Source organism: Astatotilapia calliptera, chromosome 20 (assembly GCF_964374335.1).
Source record: "Astatotilapia calliptera chromosome 20, fAstCal68.1, whole genome shotgun sequence".
Lineage (NCBI taxonomy): Eukaryota > Metazoa > Chordata > Actinopteri > Cichliformes > Cichlidae > Astatotilapia > Astatotilapia calliptera.
Genome location: NC_137441.1, coordinates 9,089,191 through 9,115,000, shown reverse-complemented (window position 1 = coordinate 9,115,000; position 25,810 = coordinate 9,089,191). Strand labels below are relative to the sequence as shown.

General features: G+C 42.3%; 3 protein-coding genes and 1 long non-coding RNA gene across 5 annotated transcripts in view; 2 read left to right on the top strand and 2 right to left on the bottom strand.

Annotated features, from left to right (window-relative positions):
- Positions 1-117, top strand: part of LOC145423349 (proteasomal ubiquitin receptor ADRM1-like) — a 17,371-nt gene extending 17,254 nt beyond the window's left edge. Inside the window, exon 10 of the mRNA XM_080295686.1 lies at positions 1-117. This exon is cut by the window's left edge and continues 230 nt beyond it. The gene's annotated coding sequence lies outside the window, so the exon portion shown is untranslated.
- Positions 118-173: 56 nt separating this feature from the next.
- On the bottom strand, positions 174-13,242 carry cables2a (Cdk5 and Abl enzyme substrate 2a). 2 transcript variants are annotated; one of them, XM_080295684.1, is made up of 9 exons: positions 11,602-13,240; positions 10,794-10,886; positions 8,574-8,651; positions 8,322-8,421; positions 7,314-7,497; positions 7,095-7,192; positions 4,032-4,138; positions 3,685-3,889; positions 174-2,177 (listed from the first exon to the last, which is right to left on the bottom strand). In XM_080295684.1, the coding sequence occupies exons 1-9, from the start codon at positions 12,135-12,137 to the stop codon at positions 2,037-2,039; spliced, it is 1,542 nt and encodes a 513-aa protein (XP_080151810.1). In that variant the 5' UTR covers positions 12,138-13,240; the 3' UTR covers positions 174-2,036. The 2 variants fall into 2 exon arrangements, with proteins under 2 accessions (XP_080151810.1, XP_080151811.1); XM_080295685.1 differs by lacking the exon at positions 8,574-8,651 and having other exon boundaries at positions 11,602-13,242.
- On the top strand, positions 11,942-13,776 carry LOC145423350 (uncharacterized). The gene is made up of 2 exons (XR_013904390.1): positions 11,942-12,080; positions 13,341-13,776. It is a non-coding gene; the product is annotated as an uncharacterized LOC145423350 (long non-coding RNA).
- Positions 13,777-16,133: 2,357 nt separating this feature from the next.
- xkr7a (XK related 7a) lies at positions 16,134-23,374 on the bottom strand. Its single transcript, XM_080295683.1, has 3 exons — positions 22,773-23,374; positions 20,446-20,645; positions 16,134-20,177 (listed from the first exon to the last, which is right to left on the bottom strand). The coding sequence occupies exons 1-3, from the start codon at positions 23,297-23,299 to the stop codon at positions 19,216-19,218; spliced, it is 1,689 nt and encodes a 562-aa protein (XP_080151809.1). The 5' UTR covers positions 23,300-23,374; the 3' UTR covers positions 16,134-19,215.
- Between the last annotated feature and the right edge of the window lie 2,436 nt (positions 23,375-25,810).

Here is a 25,810-nt window from a genome sequence, read left to right as displayed (position 1 = left end):
AGTGCTGTGTTGAATTAATATCTACTGATGTAACTGGGTGAACATGTACTCCACCTGCATGTCAGCTACTAGCCTATCCTGTCCAAACATGAGGGAACAGTAAAAATAATAGAAACACTTGTTAGTGTCTGACTGTTTTTGTTTTAGTAGCCAAGAAGACAAGTCAAACTTAATTTTTCAGTGTCTTAAAATATATTTTAAAAACATTCATTTTACGGAACAGTGTAAACACACAATGATCATCCAACAATTCGACAACAACCGTACATTTTCTGCACATCGGTTATTTTGAACACTTTTTTAAATTTAATCACATCAGGCAAACACAGTAAACTGAATCACCATTAAGTAAGAAGACAGATTCTTTCCCAGACAAGACCAACATTTAAAGATCAACCACAGAAAGACAAAGAAATGTCACTTCGATCATTAACAATTTCACTGCCGCTGTGATTTCAGGCACTTTTTGTCTGTACTTGACGTGTTTCTACCGTCCGGTTCATCTATTCATGGAGTCACAATGAAAACACAATCTTCCAGTGATGATCGCTACGGCGTCTTTGGGTTTGACTTTACAAAAGATTAACGGCTCAGTCGCACTAGAGTAAAATAGGTTGACAACCTCCGATGTTCAGCTTTTGGAGAGAGGTTCGGCGCGCTACACCCTCAACATCTGGGCCACCGCTTTCAACTGCAGGTCACCTTTTCTAAAGAAGCAAGTCTCTAAATTTAGACTCGCTCGAGGTTTACCAGTGAGACAGGAATTATTTGCAAACACACAGACTGATTGCAACATGTTGGCAGAGTCATTTTGCACCAGTGAGTGGAACAGGACACGCAACTACATCCTTTAAATCTACGCGATCCTGGTTGGATTCTAAATAAAAACAGTTCATGTGAATTTTTGTGTAGATCCAACAGATAGTTAATTCCCACATTATCACAAACTGATTGCATATAATTAACATCATTCATTTGCTAACAGACTGCTTGCAACTCAAAGTTTCTTTGAAGACTGAAACTGAGTGACTGCAAGCCTGAAAAATGTCTTTGACGCAACGTTCTCAAGGTCATTTTACATAGTTTGTTCCAACCCTTTTTCCATAGTGTGACTGCACCAAAAAAGAAAAGAAAAAGAATTCCTGAGAATTAAAAGATAACTAACCAGTGCATTTTACAAAACATATCCCTGGGTAATGACACGAAACAAAAACAACAAGAGGAAAAAAAATGTTTACTATAAATAAGAAACTTCCATCATCCTGTTTCTCTGCATGTGACACCACAGCACAGTGGAAATACTGGATACAAGCACGACCAACACCAAAGTCAGAACACAGAGCTGCCACAGGAGTCTGATGTTTTCTTACTATTCGCGGTAAATACGAGAGTTTGGCTGGATAATTGTGAGACATAGTACAAATATCGAATGGACGTAAACAAATTAAAGGCCACTTCTCCCCGAAAAGATGTTTCCCCACTTACGATCTACAGTGTCATGTTTCAGGCTCATTGCTAAAAATGCTTCAGCGTCACAGTGGGTTTACAAGGCATTTAAAAAAGAAAAAAAGAAATCAGCAATATGTCTTTTACAATAAATACTATACAGGCTGTATAGTAACAAGAAAGGTGCACATGAGGTTTTTTTTTTTCTTTTACACACACACACACACACACACACACACACACACACACACACACACACACACACACACACACACACACACAGACAGCGTACCTTTACAAAGACGTTAAAACAGGGTGGCATCCTAAAAACCCACAAGAAACCAAAATAAAAGCACCATTAATGTGCTCAGTGAACATCTCTAACATAGAGCTCATGACTGGATCAACATGAGAACGTCACACCTACAAAAAGACATTCAGGGAGAGAAACACATGCCATCAAGTCTGAGTGTAACCTAGTTAATGTACAGCAACAATAAATAGTACCACAAGTATTTATTTCAAACACCACAGCTTATAAACTGGTCAACACGCCACACATGTGCACGTCCTACTCCGCCAAGTCTGGTCTAACCTTGCTGTACCAGCCTTCGGTAGTGCGGCATGACCTTGCTCTCGGGGAGATATAGTCCCATCTCCAAGGCAACCAGTACCGGGAACTCCAGAGGAATCAGTTCGCGTCTGTTTATGCGGAAACGCTCCTCCAGCTTCTGCTCGTCCACGGAGAGAAAAAGCAGAGGAAGAAACAGGTGGTGATGATGATGATTTGTCCTGTTGCTTTGTCCATGCCAACAGTTGACTTAAATGATCTGTGATATCTTTTTCTTTCTTTTTTTTTGTTATTAAATAGACCTGCACCATGAAGCAGGACTCCATATTATTAAGCTAACTTCAGGTTCAACCCTGAGTTTTCTTTAGTGTTATGAAGGTGGTTCATTGTCATGGTAACTTATTTTTAAGCATATTTTGTTCAACATAAGAGTTCAGCCTGTAAGAAACCACCAATTACTGACCAATCAGATCTCTAACAAACAGTTTGCGGACCTCAGTGCACAGCTTTAGATCTCTTTCTGTTGAGCATCAATCAAAAAACAGATTTATTCCTCGCCTTTCCTCCTGTTGGATGCATATTTTATAAGCATCGACACAGTGATGTGTTCCTAAAACAGTGACACTGAGACAGTTTCAGCACTGTTCTCTCAGATCAAATAGAAAGACAGGATTCAAACTAGCCTCCTTGAAAAATTCATATAAAAGGTCAGTAAGTGCAAGATTTAGTTGCCCTATTTCACAGTATTAAGGTTCACAGAAAGATAAAAGTGTTTTAAAATGACCCTCTGCTAACAGGAAAAATTAGGAGCCTATGTTTGAACTGAGGTCTGATCTTCCATGAAAGGCGACACCATTTTCCAAAGAACTTTTTGGCTGGTAGGCGTAGATTTTGTGCGTACTGATCTTGGGAATAACAGTAAGACATGAGCCAAACATGTAACACTGAGAACAGGGTTAAACCTAAAGTTACTTCAACAATTCTGCCTCCACAGTCGAGACTTAGTTTGTCGACTTTACACCGAATAAGGTTTTAAAATGTGTTGGGTTTTTTGAGAGCAGTGCACGTTTCTTCATTTTTTTTAAGTTTAATGGCACTGCATGCCTGTTATTACACCAAACCAGTGAAAAGGTTCTTGGGTCCAGCTGACTGGACCCGCAGGCCCGTTCACCACCTGTAAAGTAAATGTAGTGAACTGAACCTTCACTAATGATTAGTTTCTTCTTACAGTTAAAAATGACAATAGAAGTCATAACAGTTTTCAGCTGCTATCCACAGCTAGCTTACGTTAATAAAAAGTTAAACTGAAAGCTGGCAGTATGCAGACCACGATTATCACAGTTGACTTAAAACTCGCTATTATAAAACATTTTCGCTAACTCAAATGAAAATTAAGAGTTTAGAAAAACTAAGTGAAAGAAAATCTACAGGTTTTAGTCTTTTTTGAGACTGCAGATGTTCTGCAGAGCTGAGTTTATATTATTGTAAAAACTGTTCTGTTTCTGTTGGTCCTGAAGAATGCACTGCATTATATGATTGTGGGTCAGTTAAAGTCTGGTTTTAGCACTACACTGCACACTAGTTACTGCTCTCGTATGAGCAGAGAAAGGTAGGTAGTTACATTTAAACACATCCTGTTTTGTTTTCTGAGTGGAAACTTTACTCACATCAATCAGCTGTTTAACTTCTGGCTTTCTCAGATCGCTGCTGATCTTTGCAGCCAGCAGCACGCACGCCGCCGCCACCAGCTTCCTGTTCTGCTTGTTGAGGCGTCCCTGCAGCACCAGCTTCTCAAAGTAAACAAAAGCCATTGCTATGGTCACCGGCTGGAGGCCGCACTCCTCGCTCACGGCCCTCATCTCTCTCTTCAGGCTAGAGGAGGTGAGAAGTCACAGTCATCAGTTTTCTAAGAAGGGCGTATTGTGTGTACACTCTGAACCAGATTACAGACCGAGGCCGAATCTTTAAAAGGCTCAAACTCTGAAAATCAGAGAGGAATGTGAGAAATCTGCACCTTCTTATCTTGCTCAGTGTCAGTTTAATGTGGGGAAACTTCTCCTTGAAAGTCTCATTCATGTCCTTCTTCAGGTCAGATGGTTTCACGTATTCAATGACTGTCGTCTGCAGAGATGGAAAAACAAAACCGCCGTGTCAATATGGAACTGCCAGGAATAACAGCCGCAGTAAAGCGTTTCAGCTTTGCTTGTGTTGATAAGGACTGCTTCACCAGCACACTCATGCTGGAGGTCAGAGACGAGTGACGCAGTCAGCTGAGGAACAATAAAATCATGTGAGCTGGAGATAAAGGGTTTATTTACTCTTCAACATGACTGCAGAACTGCTTTACAACAATTTACAAGGCAAATGAAACTGGCCTGTCCTGATTTCTGAAACAAAGGAGGACAGATGGGGCGAGACAAAGAACCAGGGAAACTCAGAGAAACTCGGTCACAGAGGACACGGAGAAAAGTTCACACCTGCTGTAGAAAACATGGTTACTGTAAGCCTGAGGACACATAACAGAGCAGAGAGTGAGAGGACGGGAGCTTTTCCATCACAGTCGTCTACACTTTGAGCTTCTGTACGACTCATCAAGCTCATTTTAAGACTATCAAAGAAGCCCTGTTGTGCTTTTTTTGACTGTCATACATTTACCGTCATATTAAACTTCCAGCAGCCAAGCTTTAGAGACTAAAATGAAAGTGTGGGGATATTTATGACCTGTGTATCATCATGTCTCCAGTCACATGAAAAAAAACTTTAACATGAATCTGTGCAGTCCTGTCAGTATAACATCTGCCCTTATATATAAAATTAAACGTGGGTCATTCAATTAAAAAAAAACAAAAAAAAACCAAACAGAATAAGATAAAATCAGCTGACCCTCTCAGAATCCCTCATCTGACTCCAAGTGGGGGTCATTTCATACATTCATTAATACTTTTTCCTGGAAACTACTGAAAATTACAATAAATAAATAATTCAAGGTGCATGATATTTTAGCCAATGTGATTATAAGTCTGGTGTTAGTTTTGCTAATAGCAACTTAATATCTGTGATGCTGAGAACAGAAACAAGCATTGGTACCCTGGATGTTTGATCTGGTTTCTAATAATTTACTGAAGAACACTTTAAAAAGTGCATTTTGGGTAGACTTTCAGGGTCATCTCACGGTCATATCATGGGATTGATAATTGGCCAATAATAGGTTATGTCACATGAAATGTCTTCTTTTTAAGTGTCAGGTTGATCTCCTAGTCGTGATTCCCTCTGTGTTGGTATAATTAGACAACGTGATTGTTTTTTTCTGCTTTGAAAATTTTCATGTAGATATCTACTGTATTTATGAAGTCATGGGGCTCAAATATACTTAAAAAAGGTAAATAAAAATAATAAAATGCCAAATCTCAACCACTCTGTGTCTAATCTGAGGGCCTGTAACTCTGTAACTATATTATGAAGGTAGCATTTTGCATGCTTCAGTGAATATATTAACTCTATTAAAATAAAAAAATTTTCCAGACATGACTTTTTTTAAAATATGTAACACTGTGTACAATCACGGCCCACAGCGTCATGGAAAACCAGAGGAACAGCCGTGCCTTGAATCATTTCTCATTGTATATATATTTTTCATTACTTTCCAGCAAAGATTAATAACAAATTCATCAACTGAGCCCCACCTGGATCCAAGTTTATTTATGTAGCTATTTGCAGAAGTCATCTCTTGTTAGAAACTAACAGGCGGGTTAGCTTCTATAGCTAGCAGCATGTACAGTGTTTGCTCTGGGTGTGGTGGTGCTGAATGAAACTGCACAAAAACATATTGAGCAGCCTCCTGCAAACACAATCCACTGCTGCAACAATCCCATTTCAAGTTTTTGGATGTGAAATGACTTGTGGCAGACTGGAATCTGATACAAAAACATGAGGGAAACTATTTTGGATTTTTTTTTATATCCTCTGATGCTTTTTTTAAGTAAGAAATGCTTTGGGAGACTTCTGCAGACATCTGGGAGTTTTGGATTGAGTCGTAAGAACAAACGTGCACACAAACATTTACTTTTCTGTGTTGTCATTCTGTGTTTGCTCCACTGTTACTTTCCATGTCTGCAGTCTTTTGTATTGCATTTGTGGAAAGGTTTATTAGTAACCTGGTTATCCATTCACATGGCAGAGAAAGCGCCTCCTTCGAGGACAAACCTCACTGTAAAAATCAGGTTTCTCTCATCCCCAGCAATACAGATACAGAGTTAAACATTTAACAGCCTCAGCTCCAGTCAGCATTTGCTCTCGTTTGTAACTGCTATGAGGTTATCAGCCGAACATTTTTAGATTTTGGACCTTTTAGTTTCTGTCACATGCTGCAGATGATTTAATGGAACAAGGTGGTGTATGCTCAGAAGGTTTTTTATATGATGTCCAAGGGAGAGAATATCTCTAGTTTGCTAAAACAGGCACTCAGCCTTGGAACTCCTCTGGGAACTTACTTTTAAGCATTATCTAAAGTTCCTATAATTTCAGTGGGGATAGGGACATAAAAATGCAATTATAACTATCACAGGTCTAAGCTGATTAAAAAAAAGAAACACTTAAAAAGTTTTTATGAGCGTTTTTTTCCTCCTGGGACTCCTACAGCCAAATTTGCAGAGAATTCTCCAAAGATTTCCAATATTAACACCTCTGGCCCACCCACCAGAGGAAGGACAGCCAATAAGAATGAAGATGGCTTAAAGGGAAGCAGGAGGGGTGGTAAATGCCTTATTTCAGAGTGGATGAACTGGTGAGTTGCACTGAGGTCTGGTATAAAACACAAAATGTGAATGAGACATGGATGCTATTTCCTCAGTTAAAATTAGTTGAGTTTTGATGGCAAAAACAACACCACAGACGAACCGATGATGAACGAACACCACCTCTATTATAAACCTGTGTTTATAAGTTAGCTTGTAAGATGAACCCCCCCCCCCCCCCCCCCCCGAGTTTCTTTTTGTTTTGCTTGGTTTCATCTGCTGCGATCTGATAAATAACTCCCCGACTAGCTGATAATGAAAGTAAGAGCTGCAGCCTCACTCACCACGTATGATGCAAATATGAGAACCCGCTTGTGTCTCCCGCAGGGCCACTGAGGGTCACTGAGCAGGTTGGGGTCATATTCCACCACCTCCTCCACATCTGAAATCAAAACACACACACACACACACACACACACACACACACACACACAAATGAGTGAATAATTACGGCTCCGGTCAGTTAGGATCAAGATGCAGGCACACATCTGTAAGCTTCATACATGGGTCCTGTGCCGCGCTGTTGTTCAGACGAGCAGGGGTGAAGCCCTTCTGCCCGTTGCCTCGGAAACGTGACTGAGGGGTCTGGGCTGTGCAGTTATCTGGTGGACCACCGCTGCTGCTGCCACCGCTCTTTTGTCTCACCAAGGCATTGGTTGGATAAAGAAACTGAGCGTAGGACACCGTCTGAGGAATAACGAGACAGTCAAGTATCTACCTTTTCATCAGTATATTTAGTTACAATAAAAACAAACAAACACAAAGAAACCAAACAACAATCTGCTCGTCCAATTCCCCCCCAAAAAGGGCAATCCAGTTTTGACAAACTCTGAATATACTGCACAGATGAGCAAAGTACAGCTCGAAGGATAGAAGCCGCCTGCAAATCATCACAGTTTGGTCCCCGACGTCCACTCCCAGTCCCAAAAATACATAAATAAATGAAATAAATTAAAAATCAATACAAGGCAGCACTATGTTCATGAATCTCGAGGCAACTGACTGTAATGACTCTGACCTGATATTTATTCAGGTTTAACAGCTAGAGTGCTCATTTACTCAAGCATAAAACAGATTTTTATGTTTATCAAATATCCAGAATTAGCAGTAAACATGCACTGTGCTTATATGCATGGTCACCCAATTTAAGCTCATTTTGAGTCAGGCAAAATTCTTCAGATTAAAACACAAAGTTGCAGCCCTTTTTTCCATATGGAGGAAAAAAAAATCTTTATGTGCAGGAAACACTTTCACCCAGAAAAAATAACCTGATATGTCTACCAGTTTCATGGAGTTTACATAATTTAGTTAATAAAGTGCTCTGGAAAATAAAAATGTGTCCACCTCTGATCTAGTGATCTACTCAATGTCTGGTATGTTTTTAATATAGTGCACAATCTTCAGTGGCAAGTTACAGTGTGCTAGTCTCAGATGAGTATGAGTCACAGCACAAGCAGAGCTTCAATCGTGTGTATACTGTAGGTATCGCAGTACATCAGGCTGGCACTCACCTTTCCACAGGCACCCATCTCCACACCTTCCAGAGAAGGAAGCAGATCAGCAGCCACCACCGAGGAGAGTCTTTGCCTCTGAGCCTCCAGCTTAGGGTCACTGTTCATGAAAAGACACATTTATGTGACCGTTCCACCCACTCCTGCACACTCGCTGCCCTTTTGAGAATGATATGGATCAAACAGGAGGAGGATGGAAACATAAAAGTGAAGGATGGGTGCTCTCTGCTTGGGATGGTGCTTTCTTTGTACCTGATATTTGAACTCTCTCCATAGGGCAGCACTGAGAAAGCAGCGTAAAGCGACCGCTTGGCACAAATCAGCATGATCCTGCAGGACACAACAAGTACAGGCAGACAAAACAGATGGTGTGTCAGTCTACAAGCAACAGCTACAGTCACCACTACTCTGCAGCTACACGAACACTCATCAGCTGCAGCGACGGCAAAATCAGTCACACAGCCGCTTCTGCGCTTGTCAGTACTAAAGCTACACAGCTCTCGACAACAACCTAAAGCAGGAGGCGGGAACCATTACATTCAAGTCACAGAGGTATTCATAAAATCTGGATCACAATCCGTTTTTTCAGGGCATAAAAACCACAGGTATGCCAATACTGAGAGCGTTTTCTTTGCTTTAATAACAGCAACGCTGCAAATATTCAATTAATATTTTAAAGAGGACGTGTTCTGCTCATTTCCAGCTCCATATTTTGTCCTTAGGCTCTACTAGAGCGCTTTGTGTGATTCACAGTTGAAAATAATCCCTATTTATCTTACTGAAACAAGCTGATTTAGCTCCCTGTGAGACAGCATTCTTCTGAATGGTTGCCCCTAGTAAATGAGAGTGTTTGAAAGGCAAGATCCATGTGAGTAGAGAGATATCTGCTCTCAGTGACATCTCATAGAGCCAGCATTGGGAAAAAAATGACTGAAACATGTATTGGTAGTCTGAAGCCTAAGCCTTTGGCTAATAGACCCACACTTCTATACTTTGCGAGTCCATAACTCTGAATATTGGTGATTTTCGTTCTATTTTACAGCTGGTTATGAGGGAGTCAGGTGGGAGCCACTGATTGATTTTCAGTGGAATGATTTTCAGCTGCCACCTTTCCCACATGATGATTTGACCTTTGAGAAGTTCACCCTAAAAACAGTTTCTAAAGTTTTCTCCAGTGAAATATGAGAAAACAGATAAAACATCCAACGCACGGTTTGTTTCTGTTATTCTACATTACACAAATCTTTATATTTATACATATACATATAACTAGAGCGGTTCTGCTCTTGACATTATAATATCCCAAGATATCGATGCTCAAACTTTAACAGACCTTAAATGTATTTTTCAGCCATCTCTGGTACAATATGAGGGTTGCAGAAACATTAAGGCGACCTAAAAAGTGCCATATTGACCAACTTCTATGTATTTTGGGGTTTGTAATTCAGATTAGCTGATTCTGTGTTTCTTCTTATATATAGTGCATAAACCTCTGTGCAACTCGAATGTATTGGTAACACACAAGAGGCTGAAACTACAGCTGGATTCATTCAAACCAGGAACAGGCAACCAGCAAACACAGTAAACACTCACGAGGACTCCTCTGTGCTGACAGAAATGCAGACAAACAGACTGATCTACTGAGCAGCACCACAACCAGTACGTACTAAAAACAGCTCCCCACAAAAAAAACATCAATAACATACAGTCAGCAGCCACTGCCAACACTCAGCTGTAAACACGCAGCCCGGCTGACCCTCGGAGAGATACCAAATCTCTTGGGGGGGGGGGGGAACAGTATTACAACACTGACTTCTATTAGTGCTAATTACCTTATGGTATAAACTCTAAATGAGAGCTTCCCTTCAGCTCAGGAAGTAACACGCAATGTGTGTCTGCCTCAAACTGAAACAGAAAGCCAAACCTGTGGGACAGTTTGGGATTGTCATTGGTTTGCACGCACCAGCAGAAAACACTGAACACACATATGTATGCATGTGGGGATGGATATGAAGTAGACAGTGGATGTTGGATGGCAAATGGGGAGTAAGATAATCGATTAAAAAAAATAATTATTTGACATGTTTGTGCCAAAGTTTACAGACAGAATATTTCTTTTTTCGCTGTTGTGGTCAACCAGCTGCCAGCAGTGTGGCATTTCATTTCCCTGGCCCCCTCTGGGTTACCTTACTGTTGCCGTAATGGGGTGTTAAATTTCCACACTGCACCTCTTTTGGCTTTTGCTAAGCTTCCAGGGGTGATTAAATTCACTTTAGCAATCACAACTCTGCAGCTGTATCCCTGTTATTCCTCTGCAGCTTGTGCACCAGATAAGCAGCTTATTACAGAGGAGTACAACGCTGCTATATTTAAGGCCTATTTAAAAATTAAACAGATTTTTCTGCATTTTTTTACATTCCTCTGCTAAAATCTGGGTGGAAATATGTGTACAAACACTGCTCTGAGACTCACCTGGATCCTCGGGTATCGTACTGCCTCATACTCTTGATGAAGTGGACTTTCTTTGGCACTTTGGGTCCCGGTGAGCCAGAGACATTCCTCAGCCTGATTAAAACACCACTTTAATTAATAATGCTTTCACAACATAACCCAAACAAAGAGTGTGCACGTGTTAGGACTTTCACTGTAATCACAAATCTCTTTGCCTTATAGGTTTGGAGGTAAAGGCGAATTATTTGGAGTATTTTCACCACAGAGTGTTAAAAAATGTGCTTTATTTCATGCACTGAGCTATTTCACGTTATTTGTTCTATTGAAATTAAAAAATTACCTTTAGACTTTTATTCATTCTGTTCCTCTTCGTATTACATATAGCTTTTAATACAGACTTCTGTTGCGATTATGATTATATTATATTCACACTTTTATTATTATATTTTGTATACATATACATAAAAAAAATGGGTTCCTTTATTTTACTTCAGCTTCTGTTTTGTCATGTCATATGTTTTGTTGATCGTTTTTGTCTGGCGTAGCAAAGGAATTCCCCAACTTCTGACATGAATATAGAACATGTTACATTATCGTTTTAATTCAGGACACAAATGAACACTTTTGACCAGATTACAGAGACATAACCCTGATTTAAGTGCTCGTGTTTAACATTTAGACCTACTGATAGCTAATAATACCGAAAATGCTGGAACCCATTAAAATCAAAGTGACTTCCCCCGAAGATACCAGCTGGTGCCGTCTCTTACGGAAGTCAGCAGCCCCGTTTAAAGGCCCATGTTGACACATAAATCACTAATGTGCTCACCTCTGCCGTGAATCCAGAGAATTACCGGCACCGACGGGACTGAGCGCGGCGGGCGTTGACTTGACACGGGAGCAGTGCGGGTGTCCGGTCGGGACGGGAGAAAGAGGAGTGTCTGGGGTTAGCGTCTCGGCCGCACTGGTATTATCCAAAAATACCTCGTTAGCTCCAACAGCACCTGGCCCGGACATTACCAAAGAAGGTCCACCCGGACCGACCACCCCTGGGAAACTGGAGGATGAGCCACTACCGCTTGCGGCGACGTCTGTCACCTGGGCGACAGGTCCTTGACTATCCGACGGCTGGGGCACAACAGCGGCACCGCAGTCTCTGTCCCTGGGTTGGGGCTCCTCAGCGGCTTTCTGGTCGACATTTCCATCGCTAGGTTGACACTGGGGTCGTCCGTCGAGTGAGATATTACTGAGAAACAGCAGAGCAGCCTGTCTTCGCCGGGAGTCCTTCGCTTTCCTGCGCTGGTCTTGGTGAGTCTTTGCCGATTTACTGCCAGTGGACTGTAGACCGCAGAGAGCGGTCGCCATTCTAGTTTGAAATGTGGCAGTTGAACGAAAAGGCAAAGCGAAACCGGTAAGAGCATATTTGCCCCACCTCTCTGTTTGCTGATTGGCTTTGAGGGTGATTATGCAAATTAAATCGTGTAAATACTGATAGGGGATTGGATATAGTCACCAAAATATTCTAGTTTCTTGTACCTGGTTGGCTGTAATGTTACAGTGGGAAGGGGGCTAGTAACAAAGGAAATATTCAATGGCTTTTATGACAACTAATCAATTATATCAATCAGAATATGCATAAATATTTTTCAGTCCGAGGGCATCAAGGTCTAACAACTAATGAATTGATCTAACAATCTTCTTTAAAAAAAAAAAAAAATGTGTTCAATGTAATCAAAGGTGGGTGAGTGTTTTTTCACATCAAAACATGGTAACAAATTTTATTAATAATATTAAACGAAGGGCCTGAATAGAATTGCCAGATCCACCTAAAGGCTCCAGTTGCATTTAAATAATTTCAATTTGGCTAGTTGTCTGATATGCAACACTGCATAGGTCTCTGATGAAATACACTGCAGTTTAAATGAGTTAAAGAATTTTGCCGTCAGTTACCTCTGTGTGTTTAGCATAGCGCTGCATCTTACTGATTTGGGAGTTTTATTTGATTTTTATGTATGTTGGCTGGATTGAGAGATTCTATAGGCCATTTATGGACATGCGATTCCTAAAACATTCAGTCAAGCTGGTGTAATCTACAAATGTTGATAATGTACTTATTGACATTTATTTAGCAATTTTCCACTCTTATTGAGCATTCAAGCTCTATAAATGTTTTGGTGTTTTATCATAAAAGAAAGTCTGAAAATCAACAAGGAAGCAAACATTTTTTTCTAGATGTGTTATATTAAAGCAGCAGTCTCTGGAGCTGAAAGAAGCCAATGCAACAGTGTCAAAAAAACTGCACTTCCTCTAGGGTTCAACTTGAGGCTGACTCCAAAAGTGAATCAGTCTCCAAAGACTGCCATCTTAAAATGTCCAACTTTATAGCATTAGCTATAGCAAAGCACGTTGACAGCCTTGCACAAAAACACTTTTGTTCTCTTTGGATCATTTTCCTATTGATAACAACTGCACACTTATTTATAAGTCATCCACTTGAATGCTAGTATGGCCTAAAGTCCTGCTTTGATTAATAGGTGAACGAATGCCTCCCTTTGGGGGTTTTTTCAGGCACACCCAACTGGAAAGGATCCCAGGGTAAAGCCAGAACTCACTGGGGACATTACATATCTCATCTGGCCTGGGAATGACTCAAGACGTGTGGGTGAATGAATGATGACCCAAGTAACTGTAGCTGGGAGCTGTCTGCTAGGACTCACTTTTTAACTGGATATCTCCTTTGTGTTTGAATTATTTAACAAACATTATGACTTCCTGTGTGGGCCGGACCATCTAAGAAGTTTGTGTTTCACTTCTGTTGAATAAAATCCAAGTATTTCATTATTCTTTTACTTAATTATTGTGTCTGCATTAGAGCGTGACCCAATACAGGAATTTTAAAGACTGATACTGATACCAGTGCCGATATTTTCTGATTTAACATATCATATATCTGTCGATATTTTTCCATCTAGATTCACAAAAATAAACAGATTTTTCTAACACATGTTACGTGTAATTATTTATGAGTCCTTGCTAACCTAACCATTTTTTCATGCTTATCTAATTCAGGGTTGCAGGGGTGTCTATCCTAGCTGGATGACCCCTGGACAAGTTGACTGTCTGTTGCAGAGTTAATACAGAAAGACAATTCACCTAACCCCACTAACTGCAAGTTTTTTGGAGAAGGCTGGAGTACCCAGAGACAATGGGTGACATGGGGAAAACATGCAAAAGTCACAAAGAAAAGCCCCAGCCCGATAAGCCCCTTTTCCATTAGTACCTACTTGGATGGACTCGGCACAGATCGGTCATGTATCGCCACGGATCGCCACGACTCAACTCGGATCGACTGGTTTTTCATTACAATCCAGTACCACCTAGTGTGTGTGGTTGTCGTCATAGTAATGCTGCAGAGCATCCTGTGCCATAATTATTACGCGACATGAATGCTAGAACAAAGGTGGACGTTGATGCAAGAATATGCCTGCTGCTCGAGCTGTGGTTTTCGTTAGACTTGGGGGACCATGGCTTTGTTTTTGTAGCCATTTCCCTTGTTCCCTCAAAAATGGCGGTTTTGATTTTTTTTGAGATCCTCTCAAGACTCATCGCTACTGACCAGCAAATCGGTGGCATGGAGTCTGATGATGTCACATTTTAGTACCTGCTCAGTATGCTTGGAACCCCAGCCAAGCAGGTACTAAACAGGCACCTGGTATCAGGTACTATGACTTAATTGAAAACTCCGAAAACTGTGGTGAACTGTGTCGAGTTGACCCAGGTACTAATAAAAAGGGGGCTATAGTGGAGACAAACCCCGTTGCTGTGGGGAAATTGTTCATTTTAACACTTCATTTAAAACTGGTAACCATGTAATAATTTTGTTTTATTGTCACAAATCGTGGATTACTCAGTTACACTCTGCCCAGATCAGCTGTTTCTTGTGTTTGTGGTGTTCTAAACATATGGCACCAAGTTGCACAGTGCCCTCTGGTGGACAAACTATTGAACATTAAAGCTTGTAACATGGTTGAAGGGTGTTTCTGCCATTTCTTCTTTACTTTTTAAATTTTAATTTATGATAGATCAGATATCAGTTGATCTTGTCATCGCTTTAGCGCTCCTCCTCCTCATTTTGTTCACACCCCAGATAGCTTTCCTCAGGATGTCGTTGACAGCTGTAAAAAAAAATTCCTCGTCTTTGTATGGTTGCCTGTGATTTTACAGTTGTGACTCATTAGGAGAAATAAATGTTGAAGTGATATTTTCACACCATTGTTTGGCTTTTGAGAAAATTACAGCAGCACCTATTTAGCATTTGTGAACAAGTCAGTGGGAGCGTGAGACTGTAATTGTGAGATCAAAGACAGCTCGGCTGCTTGTTATCTCATTGTACTGCAGCAAGCACAGTTAATGGGACGGTTAGCACAATATTTGCATTTTGGTTCCACACTTATAGTCTCGTAGTGAGTGTTTCTCCGAGACAGAAACTGAAGTGTGAAAGCTTTTCCATCTCCTGAGTGGGAGCAATCAATAGGTCCTTTCCTTCCTTCACCATTTAAGGGAATTACACTGCAAGCAGCGTGCCAAAGAGGGAGCAGATTGTGTTGTGCTGATGTTTGGAGATGTGGGTAGTACTGACAACTTTAGTACTGATAATCCACTGATCCCCTGCAGAGATGGGATTAAGACTCAATCTAATCAGAACAATCTGTCGATCTGCCTCTGAAGTATCTATCTACAGCTGTGCTCAGAAGTTTGCATACACTTATCATGGGCATGAATTTTGTGGTAATTTGGGGCTTTTGCTGATTTCTTTAAAGTGATTTTTCTTCAGAGTGGAATGGTTGTACAGCTTACATCTATAAGGACTTAAAAAAACAAGAATTGGGTGCACAGGTTTTCTCTAATCCAAACAGGCTTAAAAGTAAACATACAGGTTCAATTTATGCACTCACCTCCACTAACATTTGATCAAATATCTCTTAGAAAGTTGCAAATCGATCAATACTTTTTGTAACCTGCTTCTGCCATAAGTCTGGCTGAATAATTGACCTTTTTTCTTAGTAGAGTTCATTCAAACTACCGTGACATTGATGCCCGTGACAAGTGTATGTAAACTTCTCACCACCAACTGTAAGACTGAAGTATTAAATCAATGTAAAAAAAAAAAAAGTCTTGAGTCTTGATAATATCAACCTCTATCAACATGCTGCAGGTTGAAACATGCACATGGATAGAATTTTATGTGTCATCATGTTTTGGTTGACTAAAATCAATGTTTGTTTGCCTACATCTAGCCTGTTGTTCCGACTCATTACAGTCATTCACCCTCTATCTATGCAAAAAGATAGTAACAGATGGTCAGGTAAACACACTGCTCTTTATTTTAGCAACAACAACATCATGAAATCATCTCCACCTTCTTGTTCCATCTTTTTTTTCTTGCTCTGAACAGCAACAGTCTGGCATGACCAGCTTAAGGCTTTTAGATTCTAGCTTTTGTGTTTGAGGTACAGCCCCACCCAACTCCTGCCACAACAAACTCATTTTATGGTACATTGTGTGGTTGTTATTGATGGATTGAGTTAGCACCATAATCAAAGCCTCTCTGGCTTTTTTTTTTTCTTTGACTGCAGCAGGCGTGGTAAAGGTGCTCTGTGGTCTTTTTTTTTTCTCTTTTGTTTCTGCCATCTGGGAAAAACCAGCTTAAAGGACGGTGTTTACAACAAAACTGTCATAGACACAGCTTCAAATTATTTAAATGGACACGGCAGGACTCTCCCACATACACCCATACACATGCTGGTATGTGAGCTTGCGCGCGCGCGCGCGCGCACACACACACACACACACACACACACACACACACACACACACACACACACACACACACAAAAGTCAGAAAATCTCTCCTGTGTGACTATTCTATAGAAAAACAACCCTGATAAAAGAAAGGAAGGTAAAACTTTATTTTATAAGTCCATTAATTAAAAATAATTTCCTCAAAAGATTCATGTAAAATGACTTTAATTCAGTGTAATTTGTCACTAATTATAGTTAAAAATGGACTGTGCTGAACAGTCCATTTTTAACAATTATTTCAATTCGGGTGGTGCTACTTTCAGCAGCTCCCTAATTCACGGGGTCGTGACTCGTGACAGGAGGTAGTGCTGCATGTTTGATTTGGCAGATTTTATATGCTGGATGCCCCGCAACCACAAGGGTCCGAACTGGAAAGCTTTAATTTGTTAGGTGAATTTGTAAACTGCTATTACACTGGGGTAAATTGTAATAAAAAAGGGCTCACTCATATCTGATATCTGGGCCACGAGTTCCAGTTACATGCACTGATCACTGTTTTACGCAGGTGACTTTAAAATAAAAGCTTCTAAAAAGCTAAATCCTCTTCAGGTGATAGTTGACTGCAAACCCAGTCCTTCTTTCGGTCTCCACATGCACAGTTTACAAGAATGCATCCAAAACCTTCAGGAGGTCAACAAAACGTGTAAAGCTGTTGGCAATTTGTCTACAAATACAAAAACACTGTTTACAATAATTAGCGTAGAATGAATGAATTATATATACTAAAAAAAACTGTAAACTGTAACGGGTGGACTGGAATTCACGTGGATGTAACTTTGAGCTTTACTCAAAAGAATAAAGTCCCTTTTTCAAATATCTGCCCCTTACAGACAAAAGAAGAACGACTCTGGATTTAAGTAATAAGTACAATATTTCCACAATTTACAAGGGTCCTGTGATTTTGCTTAGTTTTCTCCAAGCGCTCTCTTTCTTTCCTCTTTATATAAAAGTGAAGCTGAAGATTCTCAGCTGCCCACGAATGGCACCAAAAAGCTTTGTCATCACTTTCTGATTGTCGTCAGCAGAATTAATTCTTTGGGAGACTCTCGGCCAATAGGCTTTCACAACACAGCGCAAAAGGAGTCTGTTTTGTGAACAGAGGCAACAGTCTGTTTGCCTCTGTTCACATCTCTGCTACTGTAGCAGTGATTTCCTCAAACCAGACTATGTACCATGCACCAAACATGGCCTTTCTCATTTTCAAGGAACACAATAAACAGCCCTAGGAGGAGCGCCAGCATCCAAATTTCCCAGATCCTAATAGGATTGTGCTCTAGAGTGATGTGTCAACACACACCCAATTAACAGGGGGTATGCCCCACACCCTATAAGACCCAAAAGATCTGCGAAGAGGAGTTAGACAAGTGATTTTAATGCTGTGCTTTAATATGTTCACTAAAATTTCTCTGGATGTTATTGATCTGCTTGTGCCAAACTACAAAACTAGTCCTAAAAAGCTTTTGAGGAAATTATTAGGAAATCACAGACTGGCAAAATAAAGGGCTACCAAAAGTACTACATGCCTGTACCATCAGTAATATCAAAGCTATTCTGTTAGGAGTCTGCAGCTATTTTTTAAAACACTGTTCAGACAACAAAATATGAATACAGTACAAATACAGACAGTGCTGTCCCTCTGCAACAACTTCTTCATTTTACAGTATTTTACATGTAAAGTATCATCTGTCCTGTTTTGTTTTTGTTGTGGAAGATGGATGCAGTATGAAAATACAGCTGTTGAGTCCTGTAAAATGCAGTGTTCAGTACATACACATTCTGGAGGAAAGTGCATCTTGTTATAATAGTGATGGCATGTCCCCAAAATAACAGATTGCTTGTAAACACGCACATAGCTTACCTTAAAAACAAAAAACAAATATAGTGTCACAGGAATGATGACAATCCCACTAACAGCATGAAAATGCTCAAAGCCTTGTCACAAATAATCACATTTTCAACTGTTTTTACATTCAACTCAAATGTTGCTTTTGATGTGCCCTTCGGATTAGAAACAGCATTTTCAGAGACTCCTTCAACATGAGTGAATAGCTATGGAAAATTGTGATTCGGGAGACCACTACCCGTGCTGCGTCTACATAAGATGGTGTTTAAAAATGCAGTGCGAGTCTACCTACTCACTCGGTGATGTTTGAGTTTTAGCTGCCATAAATAATCATGCATGTTGAAGGCTTGTCTCTGTTGTCGACCACCTGACGAGGATTTGCTGAAGCACCTTCGCCGAGGAGGACTTTCTGCCTCTGACTGATAACAGGTCCTCTTCTCTGCCTGCCTGTGATCCTCTCTACCTTCCATATCTTTCTGTAACACATCCTGACCTGAGAAATGATACAGAAACCAAAATATGCACCGTCACCAGACAATATCGCAGAATCTTGCCCCATGTAGAAAGTAAACACGCAACACTCCATCCCCTGATGTGGCTGTTTGTGGCCAGAACAGAGAGCCGTTAAGTAAGTGTGGAGTTAAACCTGACCACTCAGTGAGAGTCATCCTCCTGCCATTTTTATTTAAGGCAGGATGTCCACACAGGAACAAGCTGAGTCACAGCACCATCGGCGCATTACACGGTGGTTTCGTACTCCATCACTTCTTTGGGAGTGCTCAGGCAGCGGTACTGAATCCTCGGTGTAACGGGGGCAGCACTCTCGAGCACCAGGATGGTTTTACGCAGCCGACGGTCGATGAAGTGAGCGTCCCAGGCGGGGTACTTCTTCCTGGGCAGGTCTATCCGGATGACGGGGCCCTCTGTCCTGGGTGTGAGATGAGGCACTGGGGTCTGAGCTCCCCGAGGTGGCCGCACCTTAAACACATCCCCATCTATCCCCGGCTCTCTGTCTGACCCTTTAGTTCTCTGAAGGGTCCTGGGAGGGCTGCTTACCAGGTCAGGAGGGAGGCTGGAGGCTGGCGAGGCCAGAGCCTCCACGGGCACCTCCTTCTCCACTATGTAACTCCACCCTGAAACTGCACCGTCAGGGTGCAGCAGGCAGTAATACACAAACATGAAGAAGGTGCCCAGAGCGTAGCTGCTGGCCACCACGCACACCATCATGACAGCGTAAAAGTCTAAGGTACTCTGGCGCTCGCCAGTGCTGCGGTACAGGTACCAGAAGGTGGTGAGCGCCACATTCTCAACAAACACAGTGAGACTGTAGATGAGCATCCTGCAGCAGGTGCGCCCCTCTCTGACGCTGAACCAGCAGAAGATATAGACAATACCCACCATCATGTTATAGATGATTTCCTCCCATTTGGACATGCAGAAGTCCGTTTCGCCTTGAATGATCCAAAACGTCATGATGCACCAGTGGGCCACGATGAAGATGCCAAAGTAAAGCTGGAACACGGAGGCAAAGAGGGCAAACGCCAGTGTGCGAGCTCCGATGGTAAATAAGTGCCACAGAATCTGAACTATCACTGCATTGTAGGTCATGGGTAGCTTATCGTCTCGGGAGTCCCTCAGGACTTTCTGGTAGGAGGAGATCATCCAGGCGAGGGATATCAGTGAGGCAGAAGCTGAAAGCCCTGGGGAGAGAGCGGAGAAGAGGGAGGAAGAGAGACAGAGATTTGGCAAGAGGAGTAAGATGGGATAGAAATGGCTGTGAGTTAACTGTCTCACCATGTAGCACAGAAAGAAAATGCACTTCCCTCATCTCAGTGGGAGCCTGATTGAGGCGAGCTCAAGTGACTCATCGCTCACAGCGTGCGTACAGTGTGGGCTGCAGACTCATGACTGACTGATGTGATCATGTGCATGATGGCTGTGGTGATTGGTCGTTTTGGGGGCACTTACCCTGAAGGGGCAGCACCTGATTGGCCCGGATCATGATGGTGAGCTGCAGCACGAGCTGAGGGGCGCTCTTCAGAAAGGACTCCAGAAGACGAAGCATGCTGATATCAGCGCTCTCAAACATCATGCGCCAATAGTAGTGACGCCGCTCTGGGTCTCCGTGCCAGCGGCTCTGCACGCCCAAATACAAGGCGTGGACATACCTGAGTATCAGAGGCAGATATATTTCAGAAACTTTCAGCGGTGCATTAGTTTTTGTGAGATGGAAAAGGCAGATTAGGCTTTAATGCTGTGCTTCAAAAACTTTTGGACATCAAACACAGACTCTCAGAAGTCATAACTCATTATTCCAAACTCTGGGAGCCGTCAGTACTTCTTGCCAGAAAGCTGGTTACTTGCCCCACTGGGATTTAGATTAAACTGAAACTGAACTAAGCAGCTCTGTGGTTATAATTTTAGTACAGACATCAGAGGGGGGAATGTGTGAAGCTTGTCTCCAGTCTCTCTTCAAATAAAATAAGTCCAAGGAGTTCAGAAAAAGTAAAATACGAGGAGCTGCGGAGAGAAAACCTTCAAGGCTGAAGGTTAGAAGGGAGAAAAGAGCTCGCTGCAAATCCTTTGTTGAATTCTTGAGCTTTTGCTGACATGTAGTCCCACCTCCATTCGTTCTGCAGTGACCTTGTATAGGTACCAAACAGGATGCTGCAGAAAAGCACACATATTTCTGCACAAATGTGTTTGCACTATGCAAATATACAGAGTGTAAACGATTATCGCTACAGAGCATCTACATGTTGGAAAATCACCGGTGGTTGTCACGGAGGACTGATGCTATAATCGCCTCAGTAATTGCCTCGGGGAGAAGGGTCAGAGAAGCCCTATGTCAACAAGCCCACTGAACCACAGGGGAGATTGTGTAACCCTTTTTTTGTTCTGGTCCCTGCTACACAAAGCGTGCCTTGGGATGGAACAGACTGGGAAAATAGAGCATATGTGCAATAACGAGGGTCAAAGACTCAGCCACACAAGAGGACGCACACACACACACACAAACAGTGTCATCGCACGCCCTGTGTGTGACACGAGCCCGTATCACATCTCAAGCGCACTGACATTCAATTCTGGTAGCCGGCCCAAATTGATCCCGGTTCACCTGACTAATTGTGTATCAGTGACGACTCATTCCTGAGTTAACAGCTGAGGGTAAAACACACAGCGGTAATCCTCTTAATGTGCAGACACGCTGCTCTGAGAGCAGCAGCAGCAGAACGGCAATGAACGGGGCACGCACCACAGCTTTAATGGCATTACCGGTAATTCTGTGCCGCCACAATGTTTTAATGTGATCCAGGACACGCTCTCTCACACTAGTCTCCAGGAGGAAATAAGGAATCAATATATGTTATTACCCATAGGGCTGTCTAAAGAGGCAGGAAGAGCGAGAGCGAGAGAGGACAGAGATTATGCAGGCCTACGGATAAATCAAACAACTGATTTGCATCTTTCTTTCTACAACAGCCTGACATGTCTGCAAAACACAACTTGTCTTTGAATGTAATTTTGTCTAACCGTCCACCTACTACAGTTTGGATGAATGGCTCCTCCTGGCTGGCAGCAGTTCAAACCTGTCAAAGCCTATCAGGGCACTCCAAGCTTGAGCACCGACTCACCATCACTGCTTGAGTAGCTGACCTACAGACCTACTGCCATCTATTTGAGAACAATGCCAAAGTGTACACCGGTTTGTTTTTAGCGCCCAGTAATTAAACATGTTTGGGTATGAACATGGCTCGAAGGGAAAAAACTGTTGGGAGGTTTGAGAATATGGATTTTGCAAACATAAGAGCCAGAGCCTCAAGGTAGGAACCAAAAATACACCAAACAGTGATAGAGAGGCAAGTATCACTGTAAATGTGAAGCAACTCTCCTGACATTTATGACTATTATCCTTCTTCTTGAGCAGTCAGGCTCCTTCCTCCTACTGAACAGACAAGAGGATTTTTCTTCCTTCTTGTTTTCCTCCCATTTTACTTCATTTGAAGGGGATTGGTGTGGATGAGTTGGTGATTTTCAGACAGATGATTGACCTAGAAGCCAGCCAGGGGGTTGGGGGAGTGGAAGGGTGGAGTCTAAATCTGCCTTTCCATGCTCGTGAAAGACGTCAAACAATACAAAAAGATATTCTGGCATTTTGGGCGCAGTCCTCCCTGAATGATTAGGTTTCATAACTACAGGGAGTGATGCTGTGCTTTGAAAGACCCCCCCACACACACAGCCACAATGTGTAGTCCCCCCTTGGCTCAGATCACGCTTTGAGTGTTCTGACTTACCTCCAGACCTGTGCCAGCTGAAAGATGTGAATGAGAGCCTGGAAGAGCCAGACGAAGACTCTGCAGCACCCCCGGGCTCCTCCCCCGGTGCCCGGCCCTGGCAGCACCCCGGCCGCGGCAGAGCGGCCAGCGCCCCGCTCGCCGCTGTCCTTGGTGCTGATGTCGCGCTCCGACGCTGCCACCACGGCGGCCGCGGCAGTGCCGCTTTCCACGGTTTCCGAGAAATCGTAGGCGAACCATCGGAAGCTCAACACTTGCACGACCACGGACGGGACTATCACAAAGACCAGAGTCAGTACAAACTGCGGGTAGTACTTCCTTAGGTAGTAGTCCGCGGCCAGCCACAGGTCTGAGGCCCCGTCCGCGAAGAACACCAGAAGGGCGCACAGCGTCCAGCAGCAGTCCGAGAGGGTATAGCGCTGCTCGTCGGGACGGCGCTGGGGAGGCCGCGGGTCCGACCTGGAGGGGCACTCGGGTGGGATTGCGTTTCGGAGAGAGACGGGTGCACCGTCAGATTTCGCGGCCATATTTGTTGTAGGGAAGCGAGTAAGGGATGGGAAAATGATGGAAGGGGGGGAGGGGGGTCGCCCAGCCTGTCGGTCTGTAGACTATGAATGCGTGTGGGAGGGAGGGAGGGGAAAGGAGGCATGGAGGAGGGCCAGAGTAGGAGAGAGAGAGGGACAGGGGGGGGGGGGGGGGGGGGGATCATTGCCGCTCCTCAATCATCGGAGATCATATAGGAAAATGAGATTTTAAGCGGTCTGAGCGGAGATTTCTCTCCATCAAAGGGAGCTGAGCTGTTCGGTTACAGCGGGTAGCCTACTTTGGGTTTGTCCGTCCACAAATCTAGGAATTTATTAAAAGACAGAAGTGGGAGAACTACAGAAATAGTTTACTCGACACAAAGTAAAAATAATAAAGCTGAAGAATAAATATTACAAATAAAAGTTTCACATTTTAAAACTGTAAAACTGTAATCTGTAACATTATAAATTACTAACACATCATAGTAGCTTAATGTTTCCTAACCAGGGTCCCCTAGAAGCTCAAAGAGGTCTCATAGCATTCACAAAAAGAATACAGAGTCTGCCTTAATTTTTTTAAACATTGCTTATATGTGTGTGTAAAGTGCATTAACTGTATACAAATGATGGTCCTGGGTCTAAGAAGCTAAGGGAGTGCAGAAGTGCCTTTAACCTGCATTCCTTTAAATGGCCAGCAGGGGGCTTCTGCTTCCAAAAACAGTCCAGTTAAATAGAAGTCTGTGAGTTTTCTGTTGAGTTTATGTTCTCAATCGCTGCTTTCAAGTCATATTTAATGCAAAGTGAGGTTTATTTTGCAAACTATGGTTATTTTTAGAGTCAAAAATGGTGATAAAGCAGAGAAGCTGGCAGAGTATCTTGTGCGGTGTCCCTGGGGTTCCTAGATCCACTCTCAACAGGTCTACTTTCAGAACACCTAAATGGTGAGGAGATAAACACTTCACTGAAGGCTACATTCACCCTTTTATAAACAGTCTGAACTAAAAATGAATGGCTCAAACTTACCCAGTGTAAATGGTGCGGGAAATAATTATTTGATCCCTTACTGAATTTGTACAGTAGTGGCCAAAGGTTTTGAGAATGACACAAATATTGGTTTTCAAAAAGTTTGCTGCTTGAGTGTTTTTATATCTTTGTGTCAGTTGTTTCTGCAATGTTTTGAAGTAGAATTACAAGCACTATATAAGTTTTAAAGGCTTTCATCGATATGTTTATGCAAAGAGTCAATATTTATAGTGTTGGCCCTTCTTTTCCAAGACCTCTGCAGTTTGCCCTGGCATGCTTTCAATCAACTTCTGAGCCAAATCCTGACCGATGGCAACCCATTCTTTCATAATCAATGCTTTGAGTTTGCCAGAATGTTTTGTTCCCCGAGCCACTTAATTATCACTTTGGTCTTATGGCACGGTGCTCCATTATGCTGGATAAGGCATTGTTCTTCACCAAACTGCTTTTGGATGGTTAGATGTTGCTGTTAGAGGATGTTTTGGTTCCATTCTTTATTCAGGGCTGTGTTCTTTGGCCAAATTGTGAGTGAGCTAACTCCCTTGGACGAGAAGCAGCCCCACACATGAATGGTCTCTGGATGCTTTACTGTTGGCATGAGACAGGACTGATGGTGGTGCTCACCTTTTCCTCTCCAGATAATCCTTTTTCCAGATGCCCCAAACAATCAGAAAGGGGCTTCATCAGATAAAATGACTTTACGCCAGTCCTCAGCAGTCCACTTCCTGCACTTTTTGCAGAATATCAATCTGTCCTGACATTTTATTTGCGAGGAGTGGCTTCTTTGCGGCCCTTCTTGACACCAGGCCATCTTCCTAAAGTCTTTGTCTCACTGTGCATGCAGATGCACTCACACCTGCCTGCTACGTTTCCTGAGCAAGGTCGGCACTGGTGGTACTCACGCAGCCCAATCATCTTTAGGAGACCGTCCTGGTGCTTGTTGGACTTCAATTTCAACTGAACTTCAATTTCGGTGCAGTCTTAGTAGCAAAACCATCCTTGCCCGTGAAGCCTTTTTTATGCAATTCAATGATGGCTGTGTTTCTTTGCAGGTAACCAAGGTTAACAGGAAGAACAATGATTTCAAACATCAGCCTCCTTTCATCACCTCCAGTCTGGTATTCTAAACCAGTCAGCATGACATAATGATCTCCACCTGAGTTAACGACAAGATTATTGAAATGATCTCAGCCAGTTGTTTGGGGATTTAGTTCACTGTCAAGGCAAAGACGGACTTCGCAATTCATCTGATCACTCTTTATAACACTCTGGAGTATTTGCAAATTGCTATCATGAAATTGGAAGCAGCAAACTTTGTGAAAACAAATATTTGTGTCATTCTTAAAACTTTTGGCAACAACTGTAAGTTTGCTCGCATACCAAGAAATGAACAGTCTCTAATTTTTATGGAGAGAAACAGAAAATCAACCGAAACTCCAGAAAAACACATGACACAAAAGTTATAAATGAATTTGCATGTCATTGAGTGAA

Bases quoted from the DNA above. Each gene is read 5' to 3' on its own strand.
- cables2a (XM_080295684.1), bottom strand. From the start codon at position 12,137: ATGGCGACCGCTCTCTGCGGTCTACAGTCCACTGGCAGTAAATCGGCA. The intron at 10,887-11,601 runs GTGAGCACATTA...TGTTTTAATCAG, and splicing joins TCTCTGGATTCACGGCAGAG to GCTGAGGAATGTCTCTGGCT. The intron at 2,178-3,684 runs GTGAGTAAAGTT...GTGGACGAGCAG, and splicing joins AAGTTAAACAGCTGATTGAT to AAGCTGGAGGAGCGTTTCCG.
- xkr7a (XM_080295683.1), bottom strand. From the start codon at position 23,299: ATGGCCGCGAAATCTGACGGTGCACCCGTCTCTCTCCGAAACGCAATC. The intron at 20,646-22,772 runs GTAAGTCAGAAC...TCTGATACTCAG, and splicing joins CAGCTGGCACAGGTCTGGAG to GTATGTCCACGCCTTGTATT. The intron at 20,178-20,445 runs GTAAGTGCCCCC...CTCTCTCCCCAG, and splicing joins TCAGGTGCTGCCCCTTCAGG to GGCTTTCAGCTTCTGCCTCA.